The sequence below is a fragment of the Phasianus colchicus genome, chromosome 2 (assembly GCF_987193195.1).
Source record: "Phasianus colchicus chromosome 2, bPhaCol1.hap1.1, whole genome shotgun sequence".
Lineage (NCBI taxonomy): Eukaryota > Metazoa > Chordata > Aves > Galliformes > Phasianidae > Phasianus > Phasianus colchicus.
The window spans coordinates 43,948,141-43,969,887 of record NC_143437.1 but is presented as its reverse complement, the minus strand read 5'-3'; the positions used below and the strand labels follow the sequence as shown (position 1 = coordinate 43,969,887).

Genomic DNA, 21,747 nt, shown 5'->3' with positions numbered 1-21,747 from the left:
AGTTTTGATTTATTTAGTTTGCATTAATATCTTTTTTCAATTGTCTTGACCTCTTGTCCAGGTTATTTGTTTACAACTAAATATCTTTCTGTTAATGGAAAGAATAGAACTGTCTCAGGAGTTGGGAGGTGTTTAAGAACTAAAGATATTTAAATATAGACTTGTGTAATCACTGTAAGGTTAAATTATTTTAGAGTAAGCTTGCCAGTTAAATAGTTCAAAAAAAAAAGAAAAAAGACGATAAAATATTAACATTTAATATTTAACACATTTAATATTAACATTTAATATTTAACGTGTTTAATATTAAATGTGCTGAAATTTGTCTGAACAGTACCTCTTTATATAGCATTTAGAAATGCTGTATAAACTGCTGTGTGCTTTGTTCCACTCAACACTGTTCTGCTCTACAGACTGTGGGTCACTTGTTGATGAAAAAGCAGGATAAATCATGGGCAACGATGTACTACAATATTTACCCACTGCATAAATGCATTTCCATTTTAAGAACCTAAAACAGATAATATGAAGCTCATGTGTCCCATTCTCCAAAATAAAAAAGCCAACAAACTCACCACCTTCATAAAAACTGTACAAATGGAGCCTCAGCCTGAATATGGAAGTAATTACTGCATTGAGATCGTTGCAGTTATTGGGCAAGCTTTCTAGCTACAGAGCAAATCAGTAAGAGTATGGGTTAAAGTTGCACCGAAATTTAGCTCTTCAGTTGTCTCCTAGAGGTAAAGAAGCTCGGATCCTGTCTGGACAGCAGCTATGTATACTTGTTAACATAATAAGAATTTAACACAAAAGTTAGCGTAATGTCTGTTTAGAACATTCTACAGAAAATGAGTTTTATGTGTTAGTCAATTAATTTGACTGTTTTTCTTCCCCAAAAGACCCAGTTGTCTCCATAGGAAAAAGGAGATAAAAAGAAGAGTCGAGCTTTGTTCAAAACTAGTCACCATTTAAGTGGTGGGCTGATAGCTATGGCCAAGTAATCTGCTCAGCAGTACCTTGTCATTAAGATAAAGCTCTTCTGTAATAGTTTTGTGAGGGCATCTAAGTGCAGAATTAACTCTGAGCATTGCTTCTGTCTCATCCCTCTCTAGTCCAAAATACAACACATACTTGTAATGTTTCTTTAAACCTGAAAATCCAGAACTTAGTACTGTTGAAAAAATCACTGAAGAGATGAGGGAGTGCAAATAACTGAGTGACATGTTAATTATATCATTCATTTGGTGGAAAGCACTCCTAAGCGATTATAAAAGGTTTTTGGCTTGGGATTTTTGGTTGGTGGTTTTTTTTGTTTGTTTGTTTTTAATTGCCTTATGTTATAACAAGGCACTATTGCTGCTGTAAGATGAATGAGGAAACAGAGACAGTGAAAACCAACTGATGTTTCCTGTTGCATGTTTTTTAAAGAGTGTTGGGTTTGTAAGTTCATGTTAGAAGATGCTAAAATGATTATCTTTTTGTATAAATGAGATTTTTCCTTGATGCTCATCAGTATACCACAAGTGATAAGTTGCTTTTGTTGTTTTTGGCACATCCTTCTTTAAATAAATGGGGTGTAGTGTGCTGATTTCTCAGGTGAGCAACTGAGATGCAATATTTGCAGCTGAGAATATTGATTACTTTGTTTGCCTAACTTGAGATGACAGGAAGATGAATTTTTAGAATACTTCACATTTAAGTAGTAATTTATGTAAAATAGCATTTGACTTAAACAATGTCAGTAAGTGCTTAGAATATCTAGAATGTTACAAGTCAAGGTGAGCCTGGGACTGCCTCATCCTCCTGCCTGTTATAAGTGGCTTGCTGCTTCCTGCTGCAGGGGAGTGACTGGGCTGACTGTGCTTCTGCTGAAGGTGTGACTGACAGTTGGCAGCTTCCTAGAAAGGTGTATTTCTGTGCTGTCCTTTGTGCTCAGTCTGCTACTTCTGGGATGTGTCACTGAGCCAGTTCAGCTTGCTAAGGAGGCAGAAACCTAATCTGACAGCGGTAGTTTGCTATTGCATTGAACTGGCTCTAGATTGGTTTAGAGCTGTTGCTGATGCAAAGAAAAAAAACCCTTCTACAGCAGGAAGGGAAAAAAACAAAACAAATCTGGTCTCAATAGTTAGGAATTGTGATTTGAGAAAGCTTACAGTCAATTTGGAGGAAAAGGCCAGTGTTCTAACTTATAAGCGCAGATACTGAAGTTAGCAGTATTTGTTTAAGCAACCATCTATGAAAGAACGTGGTTTATGGTTAGCACCACATTGTCTTGTTGGCATAAGAGGTGATTTGAATCTTGTTTTTCAGGGTACAGTTTAACTTGCTAGATGCATGAGAAATTTCTTGCAATCCCTTCAGACCTATAGCAAGCAGGATTGATTCAGACACCTCCTCAGTGCATCTTTGAAGAATTTTTCAGTGGAGATTTAATCCCAAGGATTGAAATAAGAGGAGTTGAGATGCAATCGTATCAATACCGATACCCTGTTTTTTCACTAAGATCTGAATTTTTGTGATGCCACTTAAGCTTTTGCATGAGAAATTATTGTGTTATTTCCACCATCCTCCTTTTTTTACTGGTGTTCTTAAACATACCTTAGAGTTTTGACAACGTGTTCATCTAGAACCAAATGAGCTATTCCTAAGCAGTAAAAGATACAGGTTTTGAGCTAGAACTCCAGTATAGCAAGCACATCAGCCTGACCTTGGCATTAAACAGGGCTTTGACTGTTCTAAACACAACCTCTTTCCTGCATTTGTCTGTCACTCCTGTTGCCCAACAGTGAAGTATTTCTGACTGTTTCATAGGTACACATATTACAATTTGAAGTTGCTCTTTTTTTGTTTATCTTCTCCAACCTGCCTCTAACAACTCATCTAAAAAAACAAAGGTGATGAATACATTATATATTATATTTCAAATTTTTTAAACTTCATTGAGAGTGAACAGTTTATTTGTGGCTCAGAAAGCTGTTAGATACTTAATTACTACCTAAGTAATAAGGTTTGAGTCCTGTATCCCTTATTTTCATTGTTTTGACAAACTTCTTTAGTATAGAATCATCAATTGCAAGTCTTTCATTTTCAAGAAACAGTAACTTTTATGTACTTGAATGATGGTAACGTACTGTTGGTGTGACCACCAAAACAAAACAAAAAAACACACAGCTATTAATCCATTCTTGTTTTGGTGCTGTTGTTTTATGGAAGCAAAAAAGAGAAGTTTTTAATTTTCTTAAATTTTGCTAGCAGTTCTGAATGTAGCTTTGTGCATTTTTTTAACCTTACCTGAAATGCATCTATTATCTTGTGAGTTAAGACGTGGTATGTTTCAGTTTTCTTGGCACACTGAAGTTAAATCAACAAGCCTGCTCTGAGTTTCTGTAAGTAGTAATAATAAATTCTGTAGTGACATTCTCCAATACTTCTGTGTGAAGATCAGAAGAGTAAAATTTCACTCTTCTTACTAAAAGTTAAACAGTTCCTGAAAAGATGTAGAAGAGGTTAGTAATGAGTAATGAGGTTTGTTTGTTTTTTTTTATAATGAGGATTTGACATGACATTGTTGTCATTTTATAAAGTTGTCTTCAATATAATCCCATAAGGCCTTCACCGAAGTTTATGCAGAGCAATCCCAATTGAGATTATGGAATTAAGAATGTTGGCATTAAAATATTTGTGTAAGCAGCTCTATTTAGTTGCATATCTTCAAAAGATCACTAATACATTTTTTCTTTTTGTATTTCTTTCTTCTTTTCTTCAGCAGTGCCATAAACTTGAAGTAAATGAAAATCAGCCAGTCCTAATGAATTTGTTAATAGCTTTTTTTTTTTAATGTAGTTTTATCCATTTCTTACTGATTTTAACGTGAGTGAAAAAATGCTGGAATTCATGCTTAGACTATTTAGGAGCAGCACCTTAAGAAAAGTGGATTTTTCTTTTGTTATTTCTGGATCTTCTTAGTTTGATCAACATCCTTTCTGTATGAAGCTGTCATAGAAGATCTGGAGCAGGGATGGTATTTGTATGCGGATGAGTTTAACTGAGAAATTAGCACCTCAAATTATCAAAAAGTGGAGAGGACTCATGCACTGACCAGATTTACAACGTGAAGCATCAATCAAGTCTAAATAAGACAGAAAGGAAATAAAATATGGATTAGAGAAATGAATATTGTTGAAGTTGAGTAAAGGCAGAGGCCACAATTATCTGTTGTAGTCACTGTTAATTAAAGTTACAGATAGTACTTCGAAAGAGGAATGAAATGTCCTTGGCTCTTTGCAACACTGCTCAGCGGCAGCAACTGAAACATTGGTGTGTTACCAATATTGTTTTTCTTCAGAAGCCAAAACAGAGTATACTACTGGAGATATCAACTCTGTCCCAGCTGAAAACAGGACACCAGTGCTATTGAGTAGTGCTACACTGATGGCTCCATTGAAAATTCACTAGTTGTAATAGTTTCCTTAGAACCACTTCTCTGTTGAGGCTTTGAGAGAGCTTGGACAGAATCTCTTGCATTTAAATGTTAGGTTGTTTTTGTCATCAGTTTTTGATTGTTTGCTTTCTAAGTATTTCTTTAAGATTTGCAAGATAATCACCTTAAACAGTGTTTGCAGTTTAATGAGATGGAAGAGAACTACTTTTTAATCCAGAATTGTCTTGAGGAGAGACTAGTATAGAATAATAATGTATAATTAAAGACATACTAAATAACATTAACTTGTCTGCTATTGAAGTTAATGGTGAATATGTGGCTGTATTAATTAAAATAATTGATCTTCTATTTCTATAGGAGGAAAGCTTTGATCAAAATTCTTAGGTGTGAAGTAAGCTAGTGTTCTCACTGACCAAGTGTTCGTTCTTCAGCATTTCCTTTGTTGCATTGTTTCCTCAGCAGCTTGCTGCTTGTAAACTGCCACCATTATGCACTCAGTAGGAGCAAAAGTCTATGTTAATTTGCCTGACTGTAACTGCACAATTAAAGCAGTTTATCAGCAGGGGTTAGGACAATCAGTGTGTTCTGATCCTTCATGTTATAAAATTACTCCTGTTGTTCAAACAGATACTGTAATTAGTGCATCATTTTCAACTGGTTTTCTGGAAGGCTAGCTTGGCATTTCATCAGATGAAAATCTGTTTTTGCTACTTACCTTATTTTGTATGCAGTCCACTTCTAAAATAACTAGTATTGAAATGATAACGTCAGGAGTATATCATGTGAGTACACGTGTTTATAGAGGTTTGGGGTTGGGTGTTCTTTTTCAGGATATTTTTTGCTCACCAGTTCTAAGAAGACTTAGATTTACTGGGGGGAAAAAAAAGGAGTTGAGAACTATTTGGTGCACTACCATGTTTCTATTTACAATTCTTGTTTCATACTAATATGTAATACTTGGCTTTTACATATACGAACAAGTTGCTTCATATCAGATAATAAAAATAACTGTGTTCTGTCCCTGGAACATACATAATGAGCTTTCACGTAGAATAATTTCATGACAATGATGAACCAGCTTTTAAGTGGCAAATGTTTAAAATTTTTTCCCTGTTTTGTTTACCAAGTTAGCAGAAAAAGATGATTGCAGTGTTGGTCAAGAACTCATTAAAAATTGACCCAGTAAAGATTAGGAGTAATGAGTATGTTAGGGAAAACATTCTTAAGTTCCACTGGCTTGATTTTTACTAGTGGTTGAATAGTGTTACTATGCTAAATAACTCATAAGTTGGAACCTAACGTTGTTGCATGGATATAGAACATATTAAATCTTTTTTAAAAATACTTAAACTAGAGCAAGATTAGAATTCTCCTTCAGTAACCTTCGATTTGTCTCTTTCTAGTTAATTCGGTTTTTGTTTTAAAATTGCTTTAAATCAGCATGTTAACCTTTTTATAAGTTCACATGGCTTCTTTAAACTGTTCCTCAGTTTTATGTCCACAGTGTAAGAAGGACTTTAAACTATTAGAAAGCGTCCAAAGGAGGGCTGTGAAAGTGGTGGTGAAGGGTCTGCAGGGCAAGGTGTATGAGTAGCAGCTGAGGTCCCTAGGTTGTTCAGCACAGAGGAGAGGAGCTGAGGGGAGGCGTCACGGCAGCCTTACAGCTCCTCACAAGGAGCGGAGGGGCAGTGCTGAGCTCTGCTCTGTGTGACAGCCACAGGGCCCGAGGGGATGGCATGGAGCTGTGCTGAGGAGGGGCAGCTGAGGGTTAGGGATAGGTTCTGCACCAGAGGTGGTTGGGCCCTGGAACAGGCTCCTGAACAGTCGGTGTTCACTGTTTGGACAGCACTCTCAGACAGTGTTTGAATTTTGGTTGGTACTGTGCAGAGCCAGGAGCTGGACTTCGTGATCCTTTTGGATCTCTTCCAATTCAGGATATTCTATAATGTTATGGTTCTTTTAACAAATATCTGTGCAAGTTTCATTATGAAACAGAAATCTTCTCCTAGAACTACTGTCAGTTCTAATATACCTGTAGCACAGTTGATTAGGCAAAATACGTTATGGTAACTGTACTAAATAGCTAAATTTCTTTTTTCCGTATCATACCTACTCTAAGAAGTGGCTATGAATGGTTGTACTGTTTCTTATGTCTTAAGATAATTAAATTAAAGTACTTAGAATGGCACTGAATTAAACCCTTGCTTAGCTTAAAGGAATAAGGGCATGCTGATTCCTTTTAATTTTAGCATTCAAGTTGATGTTATATGCAAAAATTGTTCTGTTTTACTTCAGCTTTTCTGTATTTTTTTGTCATTCAGTAGGAAGAACTTGTGGGTTAGCGAAAACAATTTAATAATCTGTTGATGCAGGATGTGTTTGGTTACTGAGGTACAATCACAACATTCCCTTGAGCCAGTGGCTTTAGAGGTCTCTGCTACTGAGCTGTTTTGTATCTTGTATCAGCCAATATTTTTTTGGAATTTGTATGCATTATATTGGAAAAAGTGCACAGGATGGAGTTAATGCTATGGTCTGTAGCTTTCTGAAAAGAAAATAAAAGCCTTGTGGGAAACTTCGTTTTTTGTGGATCGTGTTCTTTCTTTGTTGTCTGACTAATATATCCCAGTCTATCTATACAACTCAGAAAGTATTTGTTTTCAGTGTTTCTTTCCTTTTTTTTTTTAATGGCATTTTGACAGCTGGAAATGACCATATTCTGCTTCACCAGTTCTGTCTTTTAATTATTTTTAATTCATGAGATGATACTGTGGGGAGACTTTGTTGTGAGAAGTCTGAGACCTAAAAATGTTCTCAATTAAAGTATTCTGTGACTGTGTGCCTTCTTTCTCAAAACATTTTCCTCTTCACCGTTTGATTATCTTGAACAATTTCAGTTAAACTTGACAGAACTGTAGCATTCTTTGGGGTTTTAAGTTATTTGAAAATTGCTGGCTGGATAGAGGAGAGGCATAGATTAACATCCCTGCACAAGGGGAAGGGATATGCCAGGTTTTTCAGTCATCTTTTTTTGCTTAGCTAACAGTAAGCTTGCATGGGTCAGTCTGCCTCCTATTTCTTTACCTGGAAACAACAGATGCAAAGAGCACAATAACACTATTTGACAGAGCAAGTTCTCAGCTACAAAAAAACCCTATTTTTTAACATAGTCACCATTGCTGTGTATGCATTTTTGCTGCACTTCAAAAAATCTGCACCAGTGGAAATGACCCACTTTTTCACAACTGCTTTGATGGCATTATTGCTGTGAAAACGTTGCCCGTGCAGTCCATATTTCAATGGCTCAAACAGATGGAAGTCAAAAAGTACCAAATCCAGACTGTAAGAGTGAGCATGGTAGGACAGTCCAGCCAATATCAGCGATGTGCCCCACAGTCTTAAAACTGTATGAGAAAGATTGCAGTCTTCTCTGGCCTGACTGGAAGTTTGATTCTTTAGCTTAGTCAGCATTGCACTGTGGCAGACAGATGATGGTTTCTCTTGAGTTCCAGGAAATCAAGAAGGATCTCCCCTTTCTTATCCCAAAAGACAGTGCACATCACTTTACCCACTGAGGGCTCTGTCTTGAACTTATTCATTGATGGAGAATCCATGTTGCCTCTTCATGAACTGCCATTTTAACTCTGGCTTGTAGTGGTGACACCATGTCTTGTCCTTAGTAATGATGGGAACTGTCACCTTCAGCATCATATTGGTTCAGTAGGTTCTGGCAAACTTGCATGTGGTATTATTTCTGTTCCTGGGACAGAAATCAACAGGAATCTGGATGTCATTATTTCTCATCATGGAACAAATTACTATTAAAGCTTGGCTGTTTAGATGCAAATGAATATCAGCAGAACTAATCATCTCTTCCCTTCCCTGTGCTCCTCCTTCCCCTCCCCCCAACAATACCTTTGACTGGTTTCTGTGGAATTAAATTTCAAGGAGTTGCAGAAAGATGTTTGGGTTTTTCTTTTTTTTTTTTTCTTGTTTTGTTTTTTTAACTACTTTACCCAGTGACCTTAATAGCAAGTTAAATACTGAATGGGTTCCTCAAGTCCATTATTGTATACAAGTACCTTGGGGATAATAAGCATATACTCAACAGGCAGCAAAATGAAAATAAAATCTGTTTATGGAATTATTATTTATATCTAAAGGTACTGAAATTTCTGCCGGACGAGGAGCACAGTGAAACTGTATCTGCCAGTTATATTACAGTTAATGTTCTCTAATTTAGCAGTCAGGATAGTTTGGCTGTAATTAAGCTCTTCTAATACTGTTGTTCCCAAAGCTTGTGGCATACATCATTTTACACTGTAATTTCCTGCGTCGTCTTTACCTCCATTTTTCCTGTATAATTCTTCCATAAACAATTTCAGGAATGCATCAGAACTTCATGCTGTAAATTACTTATTGTGTACATTATGCAATTTTGAATATATGTAATCAATTTACTTTTTCTGATCCTTTTTTCTCATTTTCTTGGTACTATTTCTTTCTTCTACATACGTGACCTTCCTGCTGTGCTAATGAATGTTTTATCCAAAAGTTATTGTCAAGGCAATTTCTGTCATCCATACAAGCCTTTATTTAGGCAGATCTGACGAACTTGACAGTGTTGCTGAAAGACAGGAGACGATGGTCACAGACCAAAGTGTAAGAAATTCCACTTAAACATAAGAAAAAGTTTTTCTACCGTGACTGCTGTCAACAGTCAACAACTTGTTGGAACAGGTTGCTTTTAGAGGTGGTGGAGTCTCCAGCTTTGAAGATGCTCAAAGCCTGGTCCTTAGCAACCTGGTCTAGTTGACCCTGCCTCTGTGAAGGGGGTTGGAGTGGGTGGTCTTCAGGAGTTTCTTATTATCTCAGTCATCTTGTGATGCCGTGAAGCAATCGGATTGTCTTAGCTATAAGTCAAAGTGAAGATAGCCATGATTTATGGTTTTGTTCTGTTGGGGTCTAATCCCAGCAGGCAACTGTGTTGAGATAACTCTCTCTCCCCAAGTGGAGTGGAGGAGAGAATTGGAAACATGAAGTATGAAAACTCATGAGTGTGGATTAAGGCATTTGACTAGGTAAAACAAAAGTTGCATGTACAAGGAAAACAAAACAAGGAACTCATTTGCTACATTTCCATCAGCTGGCAGATGTTTACCCGCTTCCAGGCAGGGTTCATCACTCATAACAGTTAATGATAAATGTCATTACTCAGAATGTTGCTCCCTTCCTTCTTTTTTCCACTAGCTTTTCTTGCTGAGCGTGGCACTGTTATAGTATGGGGCATCCCTTTGGCCAGTCTGCATCAGCTGCTCTGCTCCTCACCCAGCTCCTTGTTCACCCCCAGCCTCCTCCCTGTTAGGGCAGCATGAGAAGCTATAGAGTCCTTGGCTCTCTATAAGCGCTACTCTGTAATAGCTTAAAATATTGGTGTGTTATCACCACTGTTTTCATCAAAAATCCAAAGCACAGCATCGTGTAAGCCTCTGAGAATCAAATTTACTCCATATCAGCCAAAACAACGATGCTTTCTACCTTTCTACAGTAACTCCTTGTCATTCCCTTCTGCTTATCATTTTATCTTTTTCCATCCAAGAACCAGAAACCATAAGTTTCAGACTCTACTTCACGAGTATTAAGAAGGATACTTTCCATGCACAGTTGCATATATATTCAATTTACCTGTTTGGCCTTTTGTAGGACTGGAAAAAGACGTTTTCAAAACTAGTTACATAAGAAAGAGAAGTTTTAATTATAGTGTTTTACTTGGAAGAAAATATGTTTTCCCAGATCATTGCTTTGGGATTTAAGGTAGCATAAAAAGTTGTAGCCTTAAACTGTAATAGATCACAGGTTGTCTCTTTCGTCATGTGAGCATAACCCTGTAGTGCATTTTGGATCTGACTAAGTTGGAATGAATGATTTAGAGGATATTTGAATTTCCTGGTTTTAGTTTTTAAAGCAAACCAAGGAAACCCAGCCATTTATGTAACTTTTCACTCAATTTTTAATAAACAAGATGACAGATAATTGCAAAACTGTTAACTCACTAGGAAAAAAGCCTTGTTGAACACAATGGAAGCAGTTGAGGAAGTCTAAGTCCAAGCATGTTGAGATGGAAGAAATTTGAAGCCTGTTCCCAACTAGTCTCTTTTGTATCTAATTGTGTATTCGATATACATTGCGTAGACTTTCATTCTCCTTAATCTTTGTTACAGGATTGCCATTTGATTTAAGAAATTGTGCTCTGTATAGCAGCAAGGCTTTTATTAGTGTGTTGGAATATTTTATGGTCACAATAAAAGAGCAGTAAGTGCCCTATGCTAGTTCAGGTATCTTAACAAGTGTTTGTATGACTGTTTGTGCTGTGAGATCTGACCTATCAGCTCCTGTGATTACTGAACTTACACACAGTGTTTTCCACTTAAAAATAGATCGGGGGTCTGTAAATCTTTGTGATACCTACTGGTATCATGTCTGTATTGTCTTACATGCAACTTCTTTTTAAAAAAAAACAAAACAAAAACGCAACAGAAAGTTGTTCATACTACAACAGAGTAATTTGAACCACAGCATCAATACTTGAGACTTTGTTAATCCAAAATATTTAAATACCAAATTAAAGAGAGGCAGACTACCCTATAATGTAATAAAGAATGTCTGTTGAGTCTAAAGGTTACAATGTAGGCATGCATTGACTGGGACCATGTACATTTTATTTTTCTTTGCTTAAAGGTAGTGAGACTTTGTACCATTCTGATCTCATTGTGAAAGAAATCATTGGAGCACTGCAGGCCCCTTTCTGTGTACCTGTATTGTGCACATTGGTCTATAGCTAAAACCGTGTTTAGCCATTCCCTCCTTTTTAGGAAGAGAATTTGGTGTTTTATGTAGGGAAAACTCTCCTTCTCATTTGTGTTCTGATATTTTCTGAGAGTTGCTGGTTGTGCAGTTTACCATGCATTTAATATAGTAGCATACCAGTACCTTTCCCACTATGTCAGTTCACCAGCTATCCGTGAAAGAAGAGAGTGGCACGTTCTTTGCTGTATCACTCTGCTGGCTTAGGATCCTTATCTGATTCATCTTCATTTTAACATTAACACTTTGCACTGCTTCATATAAGTAAAGTTTGTCACAATTTGAAAAACAGAAAAAAGGAATTGTTTAAGTCGTAATTGTGGTGTTATGATCATGATTGAGTGAAATAAGCTGACAATACCTGGTGGTAAGATAGTTACTCAAAAGATTAAATTCCAGCAGGGAGCATATTATAACTCACCTGTACTTTGTATCAGGCCCTGTTTTGTAAGTAAGAGTCTTTTTTTTTTTCAGCTTCTGAAATTCACAGAGATATATTTACTACCACCGTTGTTTAAAAAACTGCCTGAGATGACATTTCTAAACTAATCAAAAAATTTCTGTTCTTATAACAAATGAATAAAATGAAAAAAAAAAAATCATAGTGACTGATAATGGGAACATATGCATATCTGTGCATGTTACATAGAGAATAGTAAAAGGAAATTGACTTCGGAGTACTGATTATTTAACTTAAATTTTCCACATACCTCTCACGATTTTCCATTTTCGTCCTTGTCTATTCCGCAAAACATTTCAGAATTAAAGCAACTGAATTAAAGATGGAGCACTGTTCCTTAGAATGTTCTTTCAGGTATTTATGAATATAAAATACTGCATGTATTTGCTGCTATTAAATCTTTCTGATTTCCTGGAGGAAATTTGATTAAATTTAGGGTAAAAGACACATTTTACAATTAACATTGCTTGCCTTCATTTTTTTAAAATGTGAGATGTAGTTATTTTTTACAAGAAGGAGGCTTTTTTTAACATATTCTATTAAATTATAAATATTGTTATATTTAAATTTTGCTAGCTTCCTTCACTATTTAATAAAAATGGAGTTGGAAAGTTTTCTCTGTTGTATTGATTTTATTTTTGAAAGAATGGTTAAGAGAATGTGTAAGTTAAATATACTGATATCACTTGCTTAGAAATATTTTTTAGAAAAGAATAAATTTGTTTAGCATTCCTTCCTTTTCCTTTAAAACAACTACTAAGATTCATCTTTGAGATTGTTAATGCCAATGATGTAACAGATTACCAGTATAACGGTGACTGTCTTGTTATGTGTTCTTCTGTGAACAGTATTAAAGCAGCCTTGTCACCTCTTCCTCATTTTCTCCTTTCATCCATTACATGTAGATATTTTTTGAAAATTACAACTTAAGTTCCCTTTTATTTATTTTTTTGCAAACTGTTCATGACGAGTATTGAAAAGCAGTCCTTGACTCTGAAGAATTGCACTCTCCCCGTCCTTTGGGGAGATTCAAATGAACTCTCTGTGTATGGTGCCTGCTTTCACTTCTCTTGAAAATACTGGGTTTCTTAACTTACAAGTATGTTTCATCTGTTTAACCCTTGAAAGGCTGAAGAGAATAATGGAAGCAATAGTATTTCTCTTGTACTTTGTATTCTTGTGTTCTTGTTCCTCAGGTTGAGAAAGATACTGTTCAGAATTGAAGTTGTCTTTAAAAAAAAAAAAAAAAAAAAGCAGTTCCAAAACACAAAACCCCCCAAAACATTTTGTAAAAGATATTTTGAAAATTAAGTTCTTAAGTTCTTGTTAAATAATCACATAAAACAAAATTCTATCTCCACCGTATCTTGGAGACTAGGAGACTTTTCCTTTCTTCTGTCTTTTGTTGAAAATAGCTTGTGCTCTTCATGTAAATGAGTTTATCTACTGGTTTTTTGTTGTTTTTTTTTTTAATTGATTTATACAGAATGTAGCAATGCTTCATAGCTTCTATGGTTTGTATTTCAGGAAGAACAGAACCGAGGCAAGCCCAACTGGGAACACCTGAATGAAGATTTGCATGTACTTATCACTGTGGAGGATGCTCAAAACAGAGCAGAAATAAAACTGAAGAGGGCTGTTGAAGAGGTGAAAAAGTTACTGATACCTGCAGTAAGTATTTGTGTTTGCAAGTCTTTGATTTACATTTCCAGGAGTTATTTCTGAAAAATAATTAATGTTTTAGCAGTAATAGAAAACCTACAGAGCGGTACCCTAAAGTAAAAATTAGATATTATTTTCTAATACTGTAATGATCTTTAGAAGTCTCACCCTGATCAAATTATTCCTCAGATCAGAGTACTTCTTTTAAAGGATGTTAATTTTTCTACCTGTTCAAGATACATATATAGAAAATTCTTGTAACCTTTGTAAAACCATGCTGAGCTGCTGCAAACATTAGCTTTCTTACCTTTTTTCAATATAAGGATGTTTTGCTTTAAGGCTTGGAAAGTAAGATGTGTTTTTGTTTGCTTGAGATGATTCTGGTACTTCAAGAAAAGAAGGCATGTTTTCTCAGATCACTGTATTAAACACCTTCCAAAAAGAACAAAACCCCTCTGGAATACAGTATTACAATGCTTTGCCATAACTCATATTGAGGAAAAATAAATATTCTAGAGCTAGAAAATGGGCTGTCTTCCGTATTAACTGCCTTCTGCCTAGCTAGATAACTTTAACTTTTGAAAGTTAGAAAAGTTCAAAACCTTAAAAGGCTTTAACTTTTTCAGGGAACAGAATTATCATGTGTGAACCCTTCTCTCAGGCCTGCTCTGTATTCTCACTCAAAACAAGATGACTCGGCATGGCAGTATAGTGCATTCCATGCAAGTTTCTTCCGTCTTGTGCTGATTTTTACCACTACTTCAGCATCATTTTATCATGATAAAAATAAACTGAATCTTTTTAATTGGAGGAAATTTTTGCCTCATGAGGAAAAAATGAGTTCATTGTGTGAAGGAGAGTGGTACTTGGTATTAAAATGACCAAACAATTTTGGGTGCTTGGTGAATATTTGTAGAGGCTGGCTGTGAGGAAGCTTGTGGTAAGCAGAAGCCATATAAAAAAAAATCCAAACACATATTTAGAAGTTAATGCAGGTCAGGAAAGAACCTTAATTTTTGAATTAACAAAATATAGTCATACATTAAGTAGGAAGCATAACATAGATCACTTTGCACATTTTCAATCTCTGAAAGCAGATACACTAAGAAAAAGTACATCTTCAAAGTCTGTCTATCCATTTATTGACAACATGTTAGGAATGATGTGGTATATACTTGTTTTTTGCTACAGCCTAGTGTGCCTGTTCAGTTAGTACTGTAATCAGCTGCACAGTCAAATTCTGGGTTCAGGCAATTTGAGGGTTGAAAAAGCTCGGTTTTAGGATGAGAAGATGTGAATTGAAAACTTACATGAAAGAAACCAGAAATGTTTAAGTAAATCACACTGAACAGAGGAAAGAAGAAATTCCAGCTAATTCTATGGTGGGGCAAATTCTGGCTGTTGGAAGGTTCCAAAGATTCTTCAAGAGATATGAATAGAAAACTGGAAATTTATAGAACATCTGCAACTGTATTGTTTTCAAAAAAAATGACAGAGGATTAAAATAGATTCTGGAAAAAAAAAAAAAAAAACACCTGATTTTTTTTTTTTCATCCAACTGGGATCAAATTTGAGATTTTGTGGGAGATAAAACTAAATCTCATTCTTACCTTGAATTGACAGTGTTTTCATTTTCTAAGATACATTTTAGAAAAGCAAGTTTGTGGTAGATACGATTTCTTCAAACAATCTGTTATGGTCAATATATTTTAAAAAAAACTAGTTCCATTTTGTAGTGACAGTACAGAAATAGGCATATTAAAACAGATCTTCATTTGAAAGTACTTAGGGGAAAAAAAGCTTCTTCAGTAGTAAAAAGTATTACTTCTCGTATTTAAAAATCTGAACTGCTACTGATATTTTTCCTTGTGGATGTGATTTTATTATTTCCCCTTTTCACAATTTATCTTAAGAAATAAAAAGGATAACTTGAGATAAATTGGCTGAAGAAGCCATTTTTCTCCCTTACAAGAAAGGAGGAGAAAGGCCAACATTTTTATTTTTTCCAATAAATTTACATTTCTTTGGAATGAAAATTGATACTTCTTTGCTATACTTCAAGTTCTGTAAAAACTAATTTTCCTTTTCCCTTTTCTCATACTTCAGTGAGATATTGGTCATTATCTGTACCTGCAAGATCTTACAGTATTGTTTCTTTCATGTTTTTCTCCAAAGAAAAACAGGAAGAATAAAGCAGTCTGCAGTCTTTGGGGAACACATTGACCTGTTCTGTCCTTATGTCCCTTTCTAAAGTGGATCCTACAGGTTATCGATCTCTCCTCTCCTCATTTTTAGAGCTTTGAGTGTTTATTTGTTATTTGCAAGAGTTCAGTAAAGATGGGTAGTTCTTTCAAAGGACGGACAAAAGATAGTCTTTGTGCTATATACTAAGATAGTGGTTTGTACAATTGTAGAAAGTACAAAAAAAGTGCAGTTGTGTCTTACGTAAGGGGACAGATATCATACTTCATCTGTGTAACTCAGGTGATTACATCTTACTATTAAAAATGTAAAATGATTATTTTGTTACTGGGCAGTACAGCTAAGACCCTCTCCTTCAGAATTATTTTGTGTTCTAAGGTGCATTGAATAAACTGTACAGCTAGGCGACAACATAAAGTGATAGGTGAACAATTGGCTGATGGTTCAGGCACAAAGATTTTCAGTAGATAGGGTTGTGTCAAGCTAGTGGCCGGTCACTAGTGGGGCTCCACAGGACTCAGCAGTGTGTCTTGGGGGTACGTCAGGCCCAGCACTGCCAGCCAGGCGCAGGAAGAGGTTTTTCCCACTGTGTTCTGTGCTGTGCAGCCCCACCTCCAGCACTGCGTGTAGGCGCCACAATATAAGGATGTAAAACTGTGCGCATCCAAATTAATGTATGCCAAAGGAAGTGATTGTTCCACTCCGCTCTGTGCTGGTGCAGCCTCACCTTGAGTACTGTATGAAGTTTTGGGCACCACGATATAAGAAAGTTATGCAACTGCTAGTGTCCAGAGTGGTGTTGTGAAGGTGATGAAGGGTCCAGAGGGCAACTATGAGGAGAAAATCTTGGTGTTGTCAGCCTGAAGGAGAAGTCTGAGTGGCTTCTACTTCACTATTCTAATTCAGTCTGGGATCTGTGTACATGGGCGGCTGTAGTTCTACTTAGTTGCTGTCTCTCATCTTGTGTGAAGACAGCTGCAGAACAGTGAGTGCTCCCTCTCAGCCTGGATACTTTACTTGCCACTATTGTAACAATATTTCAAATTTGTAATGGGTAGGAAAGGCTGTTTAATAGAAGGTTGTGTTGTTTTTTCAGTACATTTGGCTGTTGCCTGTAATAGAGCAGTAACCAGAACACGCTTTCCACACAGAATAAGTTCATGAAGAGTTACAAATGAATTAATAATAGAGAAGCAGAAATTGGAAATTAATTGTAAGTCTTCAGGTCACGTTTCAGAAAAACCTTGTGAAGCTGCAAAGCCTCAAATGCTAAAGCAGAAGTACCAAGATGAAGTGAAGACTGATGGATTAATTGCTGTTACTGTCCTCTAACAATATCATAGTTGCTGACATTACTGAAGCTTATTTCCAGTAAGCTGTTTTGTAGGCTAAATAAATAGGCATTAGTGGAACTGGGAAATAATGGAGTTAAACCATGCACTCTCTTTTAAATTTTTTCATGAACAACAGAAGATAGCTATGCTTAACAAATAATAGCTTAACAAATAAAAAAAAAAATCGGAATGAGAACAGCTGTGGAAATACCTGAAAATTGCCCAAGAGGCAGAAGCAGTTGCTGAAAATGATTGATTGAATCTTCTTGAGTCAAGGTTTTACTATTGGGTGATTTTATTTTGGCCTAAGGGGCTGATAAGGTTAAGTGCAAAGTACTACAAGAAAAGTGAAAATAGGAGCAGGGAACAGAGTGCTTAGAAGGTGTGTTAATCAGGACAGTACAATAAGAAATGCTGGCTGTTTTCAGGGGGAGGAAAAAAAAAAAAAAAAGCAAATGAACTGTGCTGTAATAAAAATGGCCTCACGAAGTTCCAACCTAATTCTAGATCGTGGAGAACAAGAGAAGGTCATGCTGATGATGGCTGCTTTCAGTATGCAAAAAAAAATCTAGAGTAAATGAAATGCTGGGAAGAAATCTGGGGGAATAGCGTTTGATTTTCATCTTGAAGATAGTTAGCCATCTTGTTTCTTCGATGAAAAATAACTGATTAAAAAATGAAATAACAAATAATTCACTGTAAGCATCGTGAACTTTGAGAACTTGCTATTTTTCATTACATTCAGTGTCTTGAAGCATAGTATGCCAACAAAAACATCAGCAAAGTAGAGCTTTCTATGAAGATATAATACAGACATTACTAAAATAAACATTAGTGACGCAGTAGTTAAACAAAAATATCTGTGTTAAATGGGATGCAGTCTCTTCTTCAATGTCTGTTGCTTTACCTTGTGGAGAAACGTTAGAGAAAGACAGTACAAGCCTTTCATGGTGATACTGACTGGCTTGTTTTGCTAAAAACAGTAACTTTTCTCCATGGTAGCTTGGCTCTAACATAAAAGGATTTCACGTATAGACTGACTTCTTCCAAATGCTGCCTATACTCCTTATCAAAGCAGCAGCAGAAAGTGACATTACAGTATTTCATCTGGTTTAATGTGTTACATGCTGCATGGCTTTTCTACAAATTGGAATGTCCTTTGTAGTCATGTTTAGTATATAAATATTGACTGTCCTCCTTGTTTACTCTTTATTACTAGAAATGTTACTTTAATGTTTCTGTTTTTAGTCACAAACAGGACTGTATGTCAAATAACAGGATAGGATATAATAAAGGGGCAACAGTACTGGCAGAATATGTTGCTGTTTTTTCAGTTGGGTTAGTTAAAAGCATTAAAGCATTTCTTTTCCAGACTGCCTTCAGCAGATGTGATAAAGTGGGTCTCTTATATTAAACAAAGAAGAAAAAAAGCAATTTCTAATACTTCCGTTATAAGCGTAGTGCATATTTTGGTTGTGAATTATTTTCAGTTTTCTGGAGGATGTCTTTATTTTTACCCTGCCATTTATGTGTGCTGGATTCCATATCCAAGAACTAATTTGATAGCAAGAATCCAATGCAGTACAAAGAAAAAAAAAGAAAAAGAAAAAAAGTAGGGGGAAGATATCATACATAGTAATGCTGTGCATTACTTCCCATCCGGTAGCTACAACTAATGAAACCTAAAGTTTGAATGATATTGGGAAGAGATTTCATTTGTCTTAGTTATCAAAAAAAAAAAAAAAAAAAAAAAAATCCAAAACAATAAATTCTGCATGGAAGTTTGAGATCCCTGAATAGCTATTTCTATTTAATTCTTGCATGCTATGCTGGTTTTATATTTTTGCTCTCATAAGAGAGAATATAGCAGTGCCTTCTGTAGTCTGTCTGTTAAAATGTTGGTCGTGCTGTGCATTCTACTGTTTGCTGTTTGTTCAATTGAAGTTATGAAATGAGTAACTGATAAAGTAGCAGAAAAAGGACTCTACTGACTTTAAAAACATTTAGGAAATTCCTTCACTACATCTGTTTTGTTGATTCAGATGCAAGTCTTAAGCAATGCATGCCATGTTTGTCTTCCAGAGAGCAACTCTGTAGGTAACATAATGAAGCAGATGAGCTTTTGGGATTGGACAGCTAAATAAGAAGTGGTAGACTTTTTGATGTGAAGGAGAAGTGATAGAGTATTATTTTTAGTAGTAAGGGGCAGATGTAGTTTTTCCATGACATTTTGAACCAAGGACTTCTGCAGTCCTGCCATTCCTCAATGATTTGCTGTTCTTGTTTTCTGTTTTACATCAGAAGGTACTGGCCTTCGTCTGATCGTTTAGTGTGTCTACTTGGTGAACTGCTTAACCTTGGATTAACTGACTTGCTGTGGGATCAGTTCTGTTTTAGTGCTGACAGAGGTGATGGAATGGGAACACACAGCCAGGATGTTGCAGTTTAACCCTGGCAGGCAGCTTAGCGCTACACAGCCACTCACTCACTCACCCCAAATGAGACTGGGGAGAGTATTGGAAAGGCAAAAGTGTGAAAAGTCATGAGTTAGAGATAAAGACAGCTGACTAGGTAAAACGAAGTGGAACAAGGAATTTCTTAGTTTCCCCTCATCATCATGCAGTTGTTAAGTCGCTTTCAGCTTACACACCTAATGGCTTTTTGGGAAAACAAATGCCATCATTCTGCACGTCCCCCCCTTCCTCTTTTTCTTGTGGGGTCAGCTGAGCATGACCCCATATCGTATGGGACATCCCTTTGGCCATTCTGGGTCAGCTGTCCTGGTTCTGTCCTTTCCCAGCTCTTTGTGCAACCTCAGCCTCCTCCCTGTTGGGGCAGCATGAAAAGGTGAAGAGTCCTTGACTTGCTATAAGCACTGCTGTGCTTCAGCTTAAAATATGGTTGTGTTATCACCAGTTTTTTCATCAAAAATCCAAAGCAGAGCATCATGTAAACAGCTATGAAGAAAATTAATTCTGTGCCAACCAGAACAGTGGCACAGGGAAAACTGGGATTGCAGCAAGCCACCCATGGGTATACCTAGACTTGCATAAAGCTCTGTGTTTGTTCCCCTGCAGATGAGAACAAAATAATCAGAAACATGGTATAACAGAGTATGACAATGGAAAAAAAAAAAAAGAGAAAAGCCTACTAGTGTCCAGTACTGGTAATTTCAATAGCTTACCAAAAATATCAACACAGATTTAATTGTGTTGAGCGGTCTGTAAGTAAATTCTGACATGCACTTTATCTTACTGCTCTGAAAGTTTTTAAATCTCAGTCTTGAAAATGAGAAAGAGGAAGTCCTAAAATAGTTAACTTAAGAAGTGCTCATGTATTCTATTTGACTCATCACTGCACAGTTAAATCTTTGAGCTTTGCCTAGTGTTGACTATTAAAGAAAAATTGTTTTAGGCCAGCTGCAAGTGTGAAAACAGCTCTCTCTATCATTGTATACAGTGGTGGAAACTCTGTAGACCAGTATCTTGTTGCTATCCAAAAGGTGTCTGTCAATGGTAGTGATTTTTTCAGGCTATATTTACTGCAATAAAACTAGGTCATTTCTAGCTTGAATTAAAATTGAATTGAAACTTGTTTAATCTGTTAAACTCAATTCTTTTGAAGTGATCTTCATAGTACTAAGAAGAAGGCTGATACTATTTATTAGGATAATTTTGAAATTGTATGGATGGAAATAAAAAAAAGATGGAAAATAACGAAAGGGTAAATGTAAATTTATGATGATCTGATACAGATACATTTCAGGGTATATGTTTACAGATTCTGATGTTTAGTCATGATCAGATACATCTACTTAAATAGAACTAGTTGAATTAGGTTATAACTTGAGTAGCTGTATGTATTGATTCTTGTCTTTCCTAGGCTTTTCTTACACTAATTGGAGAAGAAAGCTTCTCCATCAGTTATTACTATCTTAATCGAGCTGTTACTCTGAAACTTCTTCCAGACTTTTTCCATGATTGATAGAACCTAGGAAAATCAGTTAATTGTGCATATCTACAGTTAGTATTGAATACCATAACTTTTTCAAAGTATTAATTGGAGATGTATGCCGTCCTCTTCTGGTTTTTCTTTAATTTTTATTTATTTATTATTAAAATATCACACTACATAACTTGAGAAACAGTTGAGTGCTATTTCAGGAAAAGACTTTGGGAAATTAATGAAATCGTCTCCCAAAGAGAAACAAAACTTTTTTTTTTTTTTTTTTTGGCCTAAAGTCAGTAGACACATGCAATTCCAATGCAAATTTATGCATTGATTAGGAATACTAATTAGATTTTATATGATTTCTCTGAATTCCAGAAAATGTACTTAATCTCTTTGGTTTTGGTAGATGTCATTGTGATGGAGTTGATCTACCATGGTAATTCATTTTGTTGTTCTTTTTTCATCCTTCGTCCCATTTTTTCCCCTTATTTTCCTTATTCTTGAGTGCTCTTTCTGTGCATCTTTTATACTTCTTTCCTTCTATTTCTTTTTTCTTTTTCTTTTGATGGTCTTGGAACAGAATTTGTATGCTAGAATCTTCATATAAAACCTTGTTTAAGCTGAGGCGATCTGGAGGTGCTGTTTGACAGCAGACTGAACATGAGTCAGCAGTACCCTGGCAGCCAAGAGGGTGAGCTGCATTTTAGGACTCATTGAACACAGCATACCCAGCCGGTCAAAAGTGGTGATTCTCCCGCTATATTTAGTGCTGGTGCATCCTCACCTTGAATATCATGTGCAGTTCTGGTCTCCACAATATAGAAAAGATGTTA

The 21,747-nt window shown here is 36.0% G+C and overlaps 1 protein-coding gene across 8 annotated transcripts in view; it reads left to right on the top strand.

The window, feature by feature from the left end:
* The window catches only part of QKI (QKI, KH domain containing RNA binding), a 136,272-nt gene that overhangs the window by 79,695 nt on the left and 34,830 nt on the right, over positions 1-21,747 (top strand). For 7 of the 8 annotated variants that reach the window (XM_031612753.2, XM_031612758.2, XM_031612797.2 and 4 more), the window contains one exon: positions 13,293-13,436. In XM_031612753.2, the coding sequence (XP_031468613.1) occupies positions 13,293-13,436 (144 nt within the window). Of the gene's footprint in view, positions 1-13,292; positions 13,437-14,053; positions 14,324-21,747 lie in introns of those variants that run through there. The other variant, XM_031612790.2, reaches the window with a different exon arrangement.